The 14,737-nt window shown below is 52.9% G+C and overlaps 1 protein-coding gene across 1 annotated transcript in view; it reads left to right on the top strand.

The window, feature by feature from the left end:
• Positions 1–12,031: 12,031 nt before the first annotated feature.
• LOC116942952 (uncharacterized) overlaps positions 12,032–14,737 on the top strand; it is a 65,241-nt gene continuing 62,535 nt past the window's right edge. The window contains exon 1 of the mRNA XM_032955447.2: positions 12,032–14,382. Within this exon, the coding sequence (XP_032811338.2) occupies positions 13,745–14,382 (638 nt within the window). The 5' untranslated portion in view covers positions 12,032–13,744. The remainder of the gene's footprint in view (positions 14,383–14,737) is intronic.

Below are 14,737 nucleotides of genomic sequence, written 5' to 3' on the forward strand. Positions count from 1 at the left end.
ACACACACAATATACACACAATACACACACACAACACACACAACGCGCACACACACACACAAAAGCTTACAACAAATCAGAGGGCGACCAAAGTGATTCTTTCTGGAAGACTTCGCTGTCTTTTCCTGCATGTTTCTGTTGCGGGTCGTCACTTTAAGATGTTTTCTTTGTTCAAGTTTTCGTTTGCTGCGATTGCACCCGAGTCAATAGCCGCATGGCTCACAGGGTTGTACCTAATGAATGAAACTGAAAACTGAAACGATTCGCACCATTCGCACCTTCTGCTTGTTACGATAGAGCCAGAGCGACTCCCGTTATACCGGCGGGAGGGAGGGGCGGTCCCACGCCTCCCGCAAAGACGACGACATTGACGCTTCAATTAAATCGGCACCGCAGACGAGAGGATAGCCCGGCGAGATCGCTCGATCGATCGATCGTCTGCGCCCGCGGGGGCCAACGTCCCGTACACACAACACACAAAGACAAAGGTCCCCCCGGTGTAACCTGTAACAGGCTGTAGGGGCAAGTGCTGTTAGCGAGCACCTGTGAAGGCCGGCACGGGCACACGAGGGTGGTGGGTTGGCCAGCACCCACGTCCGACCGCCTTTGTCGATGTTTACTACGCACCGCACCAGGTACTCGTTTTAGGCTGAGTCGACCTAGGGGAGGCCCAGGACCGGTTCAGATAATCGTCTCACCGATGTTGGCCGCGAGCCGGAATCGAACCCGGGTCGCCGGGTTCGTAGCGCAGCGCGCTGATCGCTACACTCCCGCTCCCCGCCATACACACACACATACACACACATACACACACACGCGCGCACACACATCGTGTGAATTGCATCAGTCGCAATGGTTAAATAAATCATTAGGAATAAGGACGTTGCCGACATTCGATGGGACGTCAGTTTCCGATGGCACAAACATTTGCGCGTAACGACTAAAGCGAGCGAGCGGCACGGCTTAACGCCAGCGAAGTGCAATCATCACGAACAGCAGCAAATCGTCGATGATGAATGAGAACCACCACGGAGGCGGGTCGAGTGCTGCTCAGTGTGAGGGTCTGCCACGCGCTGTAGCCCAGCGCGCCGGCGACGCGAACAGCACCAGCAGCAGCAGCAGCAACAGCCACCACAACGATACCGCCAGATTATCATTAATAGGCGACATATACAGCCAGCCTACAGGGGCGAGATCGCCTCTCGGCTACGGCCAGTGCCGGATTGTCATCGAAGCACAACAAGCAGCTACATATGTAGTAGCTACACTTGGAGCTACTACATATGTAGTAGCTACATATGTAGTAGCTACATATGTAGTAGCTACACTTGGAGCTACTACATATGTAGTAGCCACTTGCTCTATTACTATAGTACTATACCGCCTTCAACTTTTATGGGTGTTTAAGGTTAGCGATTTGTCGTACTATCTGGCTGTGTTGCAAACGAAAAAATACAATGACTTTACTGTGCAAGTTTGAGAGGGAGAAGCTGGGTCGATGCGTGAACCCCACGTGACACGAGCAAGCTAAAGGCGCAGCCCAGCACTCGCCCTGTCTCACGCCGCTGCCTCCGCTCGAGCAAATCGCTGGCGAGAGAGAAACACCCCCTCTCCGTCGACCTCCACCACCCTACAGCGGTGTACTTGGTCTACTCTTTCACGCTGTGCCAGACGCCTCGGAAGAAGAGGGCGCCTTGTCGTGGTCAACAACAACAGCAGCAGCAACAACAGCGCACATATCTCCGCTTAAGTCAATCCTAGCTCGCTGGCTGCTCGCGTGGCGCGAGTAGCTATTAACGAAGTGAGTGATCGGAGCGACGTGTCAGATCGGGGGTCTTCACGCGGACACCGCCACCACCACCTCCTCCTCCTCGCTCCTCCTCGCTCCTAGGGGTAGGGAGGGGAAATCTTTTTGAAGTCGCCGCCGAACACACGGGTCGAGAGTGGGCGGGGCGGGATGGGGGAGGAAGCCCCCCCCCCCACAAAGGTCCCCCCGTGTAGCCTTGACAGACTGTTGGGGCAAGTGCTGTTGGCGAGTCGCGGCACCTGTGGTAGCCGGAAGGGCACGCGAGAGGGGTGGCCAACCCTGTGTGATGTGTGTGATGTGTGTGTGATGTGTGTGTGTGATGTGTGTGTGATGTGTGTGTGTGATACGGTGTGTGTGTGATGTGTGTGATGTGTGTGCGTGATACGTGTGTGTGTAATGTGTGTGTGTGATACGTGTGTGTGCTATTTGTGTACGTGATACGTGTGTGTTACGTGTGTGATATGTGTGCGTGTGATGTGTGTGCTATTTGTGTGCGTGATACGTGTGTGTGATGTGTGTGTAATACTTGTGTGTGTGATACGTGTGTGTGTGTGATACGTGTGTGTGTGTGTGATACGCGTGTGTGTGTGTGTAATATGCGTGTGTGTGGGGGGGGGGGGGGTGTCTGTAGTGTAGTGGTGAGCTCTCAGCGCAACTAACCCAGGGACCCGAGTTTGTTTCCCGCTAACGGTCACCAGCACCATTGATTTATTATATAAAGCAGTCCTGGGCCTCCCCTAGGTCGACTCAGCCTCAAATGAGTACCTGTTGCGGTGCGTAAAAACATCGCCACTGGGGAGACAAAGGCAGCCGGGCGTGATGTTGGTCACCCACCACCCCCTCGTGTGCCGTGCGGGCCTTCATAGGTGCTACTCGCTAACAGCACTTGCCCCTATAGCCTGTGTAGTCGTACACAGCCACAATCCAAGACCAGTGAATCGTTCCCGCCGCTTGCAGCCAAAGCCACCAATGAATTCCCAATTAAAATACTAGAAGCGCTAGAACACCGATTGAATGTAAAGTGGCCAACGTCCCAATGGAGCAGGACCCTCTTGAGAAACAAAGCGAAGTCTTGAGACTCAGTGAGGAATACCAGAGTACATAAATGTCATCGTGAACCAACCACGTACATTGTACATGAAACAACACAACAACAACAAGCGCCATTCGCCACTAAGTGGCGGTGACGTCACCACGGCGCTTGTGCCAGGCTATGTGCACGTTGAGGCCACGTGAGGTGTAGCGTGGCCTCAACTCGCACACACACACAATTATACACGTTAGAATGATACTGTAGCAGTCACTAAGAGTTCAGGTCACGAGAAGTATTCCTAAGATCAAGAAGAAAGAATATATATAATCTCGACGTTTCGGCCGACTGCTCTACTGCAGGAAAGACTCACAATTGTGCGAGTGTGTGTGTGTGTGCTAAATCACCCGGCGATCCGAGTTCGATTCCTGCACAGTGCCACCAAGATCACTAAACGATAATCTTAACCGGCCCTGTGCTTTCCCCTAAGTAGACTCAGCCTCAAATGAGTACCTGGTGCGGGGCGTGGAACATCGTCACTGGGGAGACAAAGGCGGCCGGGCGTGGTGCTGGCCACCCACCCACCCCCTCGTGTTCCGTGCCGGCCTTCATAGGTGCTATTCGCTAACAGCACTTGCCCCTACAGTCTGGCGAAGGCTATACGGGGCATCTTTGTCTTCGTTGTATCACGCGGCATATGGCTTGTTTATGATTAGCAGACACGGGCTGGCATATGACATTTGAAATTTGGGCAGTAAAGCTACGTGGTTTGTGTCAAGATGTGTGAGCAACGGCTCTGGATTCGTCATCTTCAGTTTCACCGGGGTCTTCAGCGTTATTCAGGTCAGTAACTTGAGACGCGATACACGCGTATACGTCCGTGTATGTGTATATAATGTATGTCTATCAAATAGATATGTGTGTGTGTATATATGGACGTGCTGCTTGTATATGTATAGGCCCGTAAGTGTGTGTGTGTCGAGTATGCGTGTGTCTAACTTCGGAAAGACCCTACTGATGAGTTTAGAAAGTTGTTGATTTAAATTGTGTGGTGCTGGTGAGTGTGTGTATGCGTGCAAGTGCTTGCGTGTGTTTACGTGAATGTGCGTGTGTGAATGTGCGTGTGTGAATGTGCGTGTGTGAATCTTCTTCTGTGAATCTGCTTCTGTGAATGTGCGTGTGTGAATGTGCGTGTGTGAATGTGCGTGTGTGAATCTTCTTCTGTGAATGTGCGTGTGTGACTGTCCGTGTGTGAATCTGCTTCTGTGAATGTGCATGTGTGAATGTGCTTGTGTGAATGTGCGTGTGTGAATGGTTGTGTGTGGATGTGCGTGTGTGAATGTGCGTGTGTGAATCTGCTTCTGTGAATGTGCATGTGTGAATGTGCGTTTGTGAATCTGCGTGAGTGAATGTGCGTGTGTGAATGTGCGTGTGTGAATGTGTGGATGTGCGTATGTGAATCTGCGTGTGTGAATGTGTGTGTATGAATGTGCGCGTGTGAATCTGCGTGTGTGGATGTGCGTGTGTGAATGTGCGTGTGTGAATCTGGGTGTGTGAATCTGCGCGTGTGGATGTGCGTGTGTGAATGTGCGTGTGTGAATGTGCGTGCGTGAATCTGCGTGTGAATCTGCGTGTGTGAATCTGCATGTGAATGTGCTTGTGTGAATATGCGTGTGTGAATCTGCGTGTGTGAATGTGCGTGTGTGAACCTGCGTGTTTGAATCTGGGTGTGTGAATCTGCGTGTGAATCTGCGTGTGTGAACCTGCGTGTGTGAATGTGCGTGTGTGAATCTGCGCGTGTGAATGTGCGTGTGTGCATCTGTGTGAATGTGCTTGCACGTCCGCGTATGTGTTTGCGTCTTAGGTGCTCGCTCACAGCACATGGCCCAAAAGTTCGTTAAGACTATACGGGGGATCTTTGTCTTTGTTTGCATGTATGTATGTATGTCGACTCAAACGCAGTATCTGGTGCGATGTGTAAAAACATTGCCACTAGAGAGACAAAGGCGGCCGGCCGTGGTGCTGGACGGCCGCTCTCAGCGTGTGCCGTGCCACAGTTCAGAGGTGCTACTCGCTAACAGCACTTGCCCCAACAGTCTGTTGAGGCTATACGGGGGACCTTTGTCTGTGTGTGTGTGTGGGTTGTACGTGGCGAGTGAGCGGTCGTGTAGCAGTCAGCGCATTGCGCTACGAACCTGGCGACCCGAGTTCGTTTCTCGCTCACGGCCACCACCAGTGACGATTATCTGAACCGGTCCTGGGCCTCCCGTAGGTCGACTCAGCCTCAAATTTGTACCTGCTGCGGTGTGTAAACATCGCCACTGGGGAGACAAACGCGGTCGGGCGTGGTGCTGGGCACCCACCCTCTCGTGTGCCGTGCCGGCATTCATAGGTGCTACTCGCTAACAGCCACTTGCCCCAACAGTCTGTGCAGGCTATACGGGTTATCTTTGGCTATGTTATCAGTGCCACGTGTGTGTAAGTAAGCGTGTGTTCTGTATATGTGTCCGTGTGTGGGTGTGTATTAACAAAGATAAAGACAAAAATCCCCGGTATAGCCTTAACAGACTGTTGGGGCAAGTGCTGTTAGCGAATAGCACCTATGAATGCCGGCACGGCACACGAAGGGGGTGGGTGTCCAACACCACGCCCGACCGCCTTTATCTCCCCAGTGGTAGTCATTTGAGGCTGAGTCTACCTAGGGGAGGCGCAGGACCGGTTCAGATATTCGTCACCGGTGTGTGCCGTGAGCGGGAATCGAACATCGGGTCTCTGGTTTCATTGCGCAGAGAGCTCACCTCTGCACGACATTGAATCAAACAGAAGCGCATGGACGCAGAGTACACGTGCGGCCCTTTGCTCGATCCACTGCTGGATGATGAGGTTGTCAGTTATCATCGGATGACACTCACGGCGCTGGTCAGCAGTGCATAGAATGCTCCGACCGGGGAGGAGGGGGGTGCATAGATAAGTACAGCACAACTATTATTTATTTTGTATGCACGTGGCCTGTGCTGCACGAATCCCCTCTGGTATATACCCTGCATCTTACTGCATTTGGTGACGATTGCCCTGTGTGCGTGTGCATATTAAAAAAAAACACATAAATCGAATTAACAAGCAACTCTATATAACGCTCGTGACGCGCTGCTGGCAACAGCCGTGTATACATTACTAGTGGCAGCATCTGCTCGGCGCCTCGCACAGATCTGTTGTTAACGTTCGGATGGATGTCTCTTACACGATTACGCGATAATTGGGAGCTTAACAAAATATCGTTTTGTTTTGGCGCTGCTGTTGTTGTTGTTGGTGTCGTTGCTGCGCTTATTATATACATCACTCGCAGCAACTGCTATTATAACGATGCGGTAAATGTTTAGGAGTTGTCTTTGTTGCAAAGAAATGTTCTTCCGGGACAAAGAGCGCTATAACGAAGCGGCGTTCTTACGGGGTCGCGCTAAGCGAGGACTGCCTTACGTGGTATCAGATTGTTGTAGCTCATTAAGCAACCGCACTCTGACGGGTAAGGCGCGAAGACAATGGTAACAATATTATTTCGTTTACCCAGCCAATGATCCCCACGAATCGATGTGTCGATTGTTTGCAAGGTCGTGTGGCGAGGCCCAGCACCACGCCCGGCCGCTGATGTTTGTTTACACACCCGGCGGGTAGGTTACTCATTTAAGGCTGAGTCTACCTACGGGAAGGCTCACGGCCCAACGCGGCTTGGGGAAGCCTTCATCTATTGAAACTGGATAGAGGAAGAGCTGTTGATTGATTTGTTATCAGTATTATTTGTGTTCATTGCTGAAGGTCTGGTTCAGACTTCACTCGCCACTGATGTTAGCCGTGGTCGGGGATCGAACTCAGGATCTCAGCGTCATTGGATTAACCACTGCGGCCACCGTTGCCTTACCCATGCAAGCACAACGATCCGTCGTGTAGCCTGTAACAGACTGTTGGGGCAAGTGCTGTTAGCGAGCGCCTTTGAAGGGCGCAACAGCACACGAGGGCCGCCTTTGTCTCCCCCCACCAGGTACTCATTTGAAGCTGAGTCGACCTAGGGGAGGACCAGAACCGGTTCAGATAATCGTCACTGGTGTTGGCCGTGAGCGGGTATCGATCTTGGGTCGCCTGGTTCATAGCGCAGCGCGCTAACCGCTGCACTACCGCTCCCTACACACACACAGACGTATAATCACACACATACGCACCGGTACAAACACACATGCATCGAGACACAACACATAGTTGCATGAAGGAGCATTCACAATGGACCACTGCAGCCTTTCACAGACTGTTGGGACACTTTCTGTTAGCGAGCACCTATTAAGTCCGAAACGGCACCACACGTACATACACAGAAAAATAAACCTCGTGTCGCCTCCAATAGTATTGGGGAAAGCGCTGTTTGCAAGCACCATATATTAATACTATACATACAAAAAAGACAAATATCTCCCTCCGTATAGCCTTTACAGACTTTTTTGTTGTTAGCGAGCACCTATTAAGGCCAACACGGCACACGCGGGGTGGTGTGGTCAGGACCACGCCCGGCCGCCTTTGTCTCCCCAGTGGCAATATTTACACACGGCACCAGGTACTCGCTCGAGGCTGAGTCGACCTAGGCGAGACCCAGGACCGGTTCAGATAATCGTCACCGGTGTTGTGCACGTGAGCGGGTCGCCGGGTTCGTAACGCAATGCGCTAACCGCTGCGCCACCGCTCCCCAGATACACTACACTACACGCACGCTCACTCGAGACGCGCGCGCTCCGGAAACTCTTCCCGCTATCAAAGGCAGTTGTCGTGCGTGACACGCGGTGTTGTCTATAACCCAGAGAGGTAAATTCACCGTTCCGCACACCTGCTAGCCAATAACCTCGAGTATCTGACACCTTATCAAAGCTGTAGAAACCGTACGGACAACCGCAAGCCACGGATGAGCGTATGTGCACGATCGCCTCGTATGACCCAGTGTTTTTTTAGATAGACATATATATAAACGCGTTACAACAAAGGTCCGCCTATAGCCTTTGAAGAAGACTGCTTGTTGAAACTGCTGTTAGCGAGCACCTATTGTGAAAACCGCCTGGCACGCGAGGTAGGTGATGTGACCAGCACCACGCCGGGCCGCCTTTGTCTCCCCCCCCCACCCCCCCAGTGCTGATATTTACATCCAACCATCAGGAAGTCATTTAAGGCCGAGTTAGTGGGGCTACAGGGGTATACCTAGGACCGATTTAGATATTCGCCGCTGATGATGACGACGATGACCGTGGGTGAGTCTCGAAGTCAAGTGACTGATTGTGTTCGTAGCGCAGCACGCTACCAACTACACAGACAAAGCTCCCCCGTATGGGATTGACAATCTTTCGGGGGCAAGTGCTGCTAGCGAACACCTACGAAGGCCCACTCAACCACCGCTCCCACACAAAGACAAAGAACCCCGTGTGGCCTTAAACAGACTGTTGGGGTCAGCACCGTGGCGCACGGGAGGGGTGGTGGGTAGGGCAGCACCACGCCCGGCCGCCTTTGTCTCCCCAGTGGCGATGTTTAGGCTGAGTCGATCTCAGGCGAGCCCCCTCGCGTGCCGTGCCGGCCTTTATCGGTTCTCGATAACAGCACTTGCCCTAAAAGTTTGTTTAGGCTATACGGGTTATCTTTGTCTATATTATCAGTGCCACGTGTGTGTGTGTGAGCGTGTGTTCTGTATATGTGTCCGTGCGCGTGTGTGTGTATTAAACAAAGATACACACAACGACGCCCGTATAGCCTGAACAGATTGTTGGGGCAAGTGCTGTTAGCGAGTAGCACCTATGAAGGCCGGCACGGCACACGAGGGAGTGGGTGGCCGACACCACCCCCGGCCGTCTTTGTCTCCTCCAGTGGCGATTTTACACACCGCACCAGGTACTCATTTGAGGCTGAGTCGACCTAGGGGAGGCCCAGGACCGCTCCCATGCACACACACACACACTCACACGAGGTGTTACTCAAATTAGCCCGTAACATCCTAATGCAGTCCTACTCAGAAATAATTTGCCTATTTTAGTCGAGGCAAGCGTCCAAGAAGGCATGAAATTAAATGTGTTCTTCCTTATGGATTTGCAACTATAGCATCATACGAGTATCATGCGAATATTGGACTCGTACAAATTGTGTGTGTCAGTCATTCCGCTTATGACTCGAGACTGAATGCAGTGCAAAGGAAAAGCGATTTACCAGAAATGAAAATCAGTGGGGGAAAAAACCTAAATCTTTTATAAAATGCGATAATTTTTTTTATTTGCGTACCTAATCTGGAGAGCGGCAATAATAATAAAAATAATCGTTTAGCACCTCCGATTAGCACGGTTGGCTATGTATGGTGCGAAAGAAGTTCAACACACGCAACTTGTTGGTGTTAATTGCTCGAGAGAGACTCCTATTGACAGCTGGGTTGAATGACATGTTTTGTAAATAATCAACTTCGTAATTATTATTACCATCACCAGAAAAATGATCATAATTCAACTATTGATGATGTTATATACGCGTGTGTGTGTCCGTCATTCTTTAACTCCATAACCAAGAGGGATATATATTAAAAAAAAGATTATTCTATACAGTATATATACACATAATCTTAATATTTAGTTATACTTGAAAAATCCGAAGAGCTACAAAGCTCTTTTTTAACAAATGTCATGGCCACTTGTGATGAAAACCAATCAATGGAACGAGTTCCTTACGCAATGGAAGTTACATCATCAGCAACAATAACAAACACAAGGACATACATAGGACCACGCATGAAGACACATCATCTCTCCTATAATAATCATCATCATCCTTACAGGCTGCGAGGGTAAGCAAATGTTTGCGAGCACCTATTAATACCTGCGGAGTTTGGGCACAGACGACGAAGAGGGTTTGGGAACGGAGACGCGGCTCCTCTTCACCCCTCGCCGGCTCACGTTGGCGCACAGCCGTCGACGTTCATGCCGAGCGGACCAAGGGGAGAGCCGAGCCCGATTCAGACGCCGCCGCCGCCGACGTCCATCGCGGGTTTGTGCGCCCATCGCTGACCACAGCAATCGCTCTGACGAGGGCGAGACAGCGGGATGGCCTCGCGGCAGCGGAATCCCTGAATCGTTTATTCTGCCGCTGAGCTTTGAGCGCGTTGCCCCGATGGATTTTTTCTTCGCTCGCCGCTCCGTATCTGTGTGTTCTCCCCGCGCGCGTACCAAACGCAGCGATGCACGAACGGAATGTTGCTAACGTGTCGGAATTCAGGCACCCCCTCCCTCCCCCCCCTCTTGAATACGAGTCTTGAGACTCCTTCTCTGGGGGTACACGGAGGGCGTCATTGTTTTTAAAGGGGGGATGAGTTCGAAGAACGGCTGCAACGGCTGCTGTCAGCGGAGAGCGACGCGTTAAAGGTTCGCCGTACCCACTCTGTCACTGCCGGGACGCATTGACCAAAGACACACACACACAGTAGCAGCAGCAGCAGTGGATAGAAAATGGATAAAGCGAGTAACCGATGGATTTGTTTCTGGCATCATCCATTGACACTTGCTGGACTGGGGATACGGCCGGAAAAAGAAATTTAAAAAATCGTGCGGAGTTTTTTTGGACCAGGTGCCCTTCTCGAATGCGTCGTGGGGTTTCAGGGAGTACTCCGGTTTCATCCAACGTGAAACCAAATTACTTACTTAGAAGAGAATGGACGAATAGATCAATCATAACACTCGCGTTTGGAGGAAGAAAAAAAGATCAACGTATCAAAAAGTACGATATGCAGCAGGACCCTTCTTGAAAAATAGTGTCAAGTTTCGGTGTGGTTCAGACTCGGCATGGCCTACTCTCGCTATGGCTACGACTCGGTATGGCTAAGTCTGGGTATGGCTAAGTCTCGCTATGGCTAAGTCTCGCTATGGCTAAGTCTCGCTATGGCTAAGTCTCGCTATGGCTAAGGCTCGCTATGGCTAATTCTAGCTATGGCTAAGTCTCGCTATGGCTAAGTCTCTCTATGGCCAAGTCTCGCTATGGCTAAGTCTCGCGATGGCTAAGACTCGCGATATGGCTAAGTCTCTCTATGGCCAAGTCTCGCTATGGCTAAGTCTCGCGATGGCTAAGACTCGCGATATGGCTAAGTCTCGTTATGGCTAAGTCTCGCTATGGCCAAGTCTCGCTATGGCTAAGTCTCGCGATGGCTAAGACTCGCGATATGGCTAAGACTCGCGATGGCTAAGTCTCGCTATGGCTAAGTCTCGCTATGGCTAAGTCTGGGTATGGCTAAGTCTAGCTATGGCTAGGTCTCTCTATGGCTAAGTCTCTCTATGGCTAAGTCTCGCTATGGCTAAGTCTCGCTATGGCTAAGTCTCGCTATGGCTAAGTCTAGCTATGGCAAAGTCTCTCTATGGCTAAGTCTCTCTATGGCTAAGTCTGGGTATGGCTAAGTCTCGCGATGGCTAAGTCTCGCGATGGCTAAATCTCGCTATGGCTAAGACTCGCTATGGCTAAGTCTCGCTATGGCTAAGTCTAGCTATGGCAAAGTCTCTCTATGGCTAAGTCTCTCTATGGCTAAGTCTCGCGATGGCTAAGTCTCGCGATGGCTAAGTCTCGCGATGGCTAAGTCTCGCGATGGCTAAATCTCGCTATGGCTAAGACTGTGATCATCATTGTCATCGCAGAACCGTGAGCGATGGCAACAGCTTGGGGGTTGGGGGGGTTGGGTACGGTTCCATCCAGCAGTGGATTCACGATGGTTAATGAGGAAGATCACCACCACCACCATCATCATCATCATCACAGTCGTCGCTTGAGTCCCACCTGCGACACTCCAGGCTGGCGACTGTGCAGTCCGCTTCACGCGGAACGCCGTGGATGGAGCCAGCGGCTCCGCGCGCGGCACGGCGGCGGAGGGGATGAGGACGGGTGACAGGGCCGGCAGGGTTTGGATAGCGAGGGGTGGTGGTGGTGGGGGGTGGTGAGCGTGGGGGGGGGGGTGTGTGGGGGGGTGGTCAGCCACCCTCTAGCATCACCACCCTCCCCGCCCTCTCCGTGTCGTCCAATGATAGGAGTCCGAGCCGTGCGCGCCGAGACCGACTCGCGTGGTCACCGGAGCAGAGAGCTCGGCACGGATTGGCGGGGACGTGGGGGCCCCGGGGCGGGAGGGATCAGGGACCCCCGATATAGGGGCCCTGGGCACGACCAGGCCGGCCGAGTAGGCGTTCCGACGCCGCAGGGGGAAGCGACTTTTTTGGCTTCCTCGAAAAAAAATTGTCCCGAGATCTCTCTGAAAATTCTGCTCCTTTCTTCACGCGTCTCGCTTTCTGAGCTTGTAAAGAAGTCTCTCTCTCGCTCTCTCTCCCTCTCCCTGTGTGTATTTTTGTAAAGAAGTCTCTCTCTCGCTCTCTCTCCCTCTCCCTGTGTGTATTTTTTTTCTTGTTTAAAATAATTTATTTCTTAGATTTTTTGTTGTTGTTGGTGTCGGCCGACGTCAGTGCAAGAGGGGTGTGTCAGGCCAGCCGAAGCCAGGGTCTCAAATCCAAGGGGGACTTCGAGGCGAGGGAGAAGACGATATTTGCGACAATATCGGAGCAACTCGCGAGGGAGTTGGCCGGCGGGAGGGAGGCAGAGAAGAGTGTTGGAGGCGTTCCGGGAGAGACAGACAGAGAGAGATGACTCTTGACCATCCAGCCAAGCCTGCGTTGGAATTCTAAGCGTCCACACAACTCTTGGGATTCTCGCCAGAATTTTTTAAAATGTTGTGTTTGTATACAGTATACATATTCCTTCCCAGCCTGCCTCCTCTCCCACCCCACACCGCCACCCTCCCGCTCTAACCCCCCCCCCCACCCCCCCCAATCATCCTCAAACCCCGTACTCACCGCTCCTCCATCCTATTTGCATCCTCGTTCAAAATTGAACAGAGCGACTTCGACGCCAGTAAATAGAACACACCACTGATAATGATGCCACCGCTGCTGCTAGCTGCTAGCGCGTCCGATTAATGCGGAGGGGGGAGGTGGCGAAGGTCGAGGAGGAGGAGGAGGTGGGGTGAGACGTGAATCAGAGGCGCGGTTGAGAGAGAGAGAGAGAAGGAGAGAGCCCTTTGCGCATTTACAGAGTGGCGTGCAAGAAGGAGATCGTCGTCGTCGTCGTCGTCGTCATCATCACCGGGCGAGCGGATGAGGCATCTCCACACCATCTCTTTCGTAACCCTTCAAACTCCACCGCACGCGCACGTGTCCTCTCGCTTGAGTTGCTCGAGAGGTCCCGATCGACTTCTCGTTTTGGGTAAAAAAAGTAAAAAAAAAAACTAATTTTAAATTAACAAAAAATTACGGAAAATCCACCGCGAGACGAACGACGACGAGAAAGTTTCCCCGCGCAAGTTTGTCGACGAGCGAACCCCAAGCGACTCGTGCCACGGAAGTTTCCCCGCGGCTTGCCGCGACTCGAGGCCCGCCTCGACCCCCCCCCCTCCCCCTCGTGCGCTTCCCTCCAACGGCGCCACGCGATCGGCGAGGGCCGTGACAGCCGCCACCGCCGCTGCCGACGCACGCGTTAAGTAACCCACGAGCGGAGTTGCTTTGCGCTTCTATTATTAGCCATGGGTCTTTCTTCGCTCCTCGTTGTATCGTCGTCGCAATCAGTAGCAGCAGCAGCAGCGTCGTCATCCTCGCCGCTACTTCCACCACCGCTACTGCTACAACTGCCGCTGCTGCACGTCTGACAAAGTTCCGAGCGACCCGAGGAACCGCGGGTGGGTTGACGCGCGTGAGACGCTCGCTCGTTCGCTCGTACGAACACTGGACACGTGCCGCAGCAACAGCAACAAAAACAGCAACAGCAGCAGCAACAGCAGCAGCAACAGCCGCTACAATCATCATCCGCCGTCCCCGCGGCTCACGATGAGCGTCGCTGGCGGCTTCTCGCACCCGGCGTCCGTGCTGCCTCGCGAGGCGATATACGGAGGCTTCGCGCCCGCCGCTCGCCTCGCTCTGCAGGGCCACCCATCGCCCCCGTTGCCCGCGCCCTCCTACCTGCACTCGTGGCTGCTCGGACACCCGGGCGGCGGTGGAGGCGCCGAGTACTCGTCGGGACCGCCTGCTGTCCTGCAGCAGTTGCAGCAGGAGCAGCTGCAGCTGCAGTTGATTCCGCAGCAGCAGCAACAACAACATTCACGAATCGCGCAGCAGCAGCAGCACAGCACGACCGTGACGACGCACAGCTGCGTGTACGGCTCAAGCCCTGAGCGGCCAGACTTGGACAGCCAACAACACCATCATCATCACCATCACCACCACCATCATCCGCAGCAGCAGCAACAGCATCATCATGAACAGCACCAGCATCATCAGCACTCGCAGCATCCGCAACATCAACAGCAGCAGCAGCACGGGGAGGCGCTTCTGCAACAGGAGGGAGGGGAGCCGTCCCTGCTGCAGGCCGCGGGTCCTTACTGCCCGCCCGTGAAGCGGCGAGGAACCGCAAATCGCAAGGAGCGGCGGAGGACATTGAGCATCAACAGCGCCTTCGCCGAGCTACGGTACGTGGGGTCATCACCACCACCACCACCGCCACCACCGCCACAGTCAGCAGAGTCATCACCGTGATGGTCATCATCATCCACATCAGGGTCGTCATCATCACCATTTACCGACGAGTCTATGTACGAAATGTATCAGTCATCTCGACTCTCCGCACGCTCTCCTACCTCTTACCCTGTCATCTCACTCGACTCCCAATCCCCCCTACGTGCTCTCCTACCTCTTCCCTCTCATCTAACCGTGCTGCCTAGCAGACCGGACCGGTTGGTGAGTCCACTATCACAGCACCTCCCTACAGTATTTTCATAAAAAATCGGCTCCAGCCCGCAATGTTGTAAATCAACACCATCGCCA

This window comes from Petromyzon marinus, chromosome 16 (assembly GCF_048934315.1).
Source record: "Petromyzon marinus isolate PM22_M1 ecotype Great Lakes invasive population chromosome 16, UKy_Petmar_22M1.pri1.0, whole genome shotgun sequence".
Classification (NCBI taxonomy): Eukaryota; Metazoa; Chordata; class Hyperoartia; order Petromyzontiformes; family Petromyzontidae; genus Petromyzon; species Petromyzon marinus.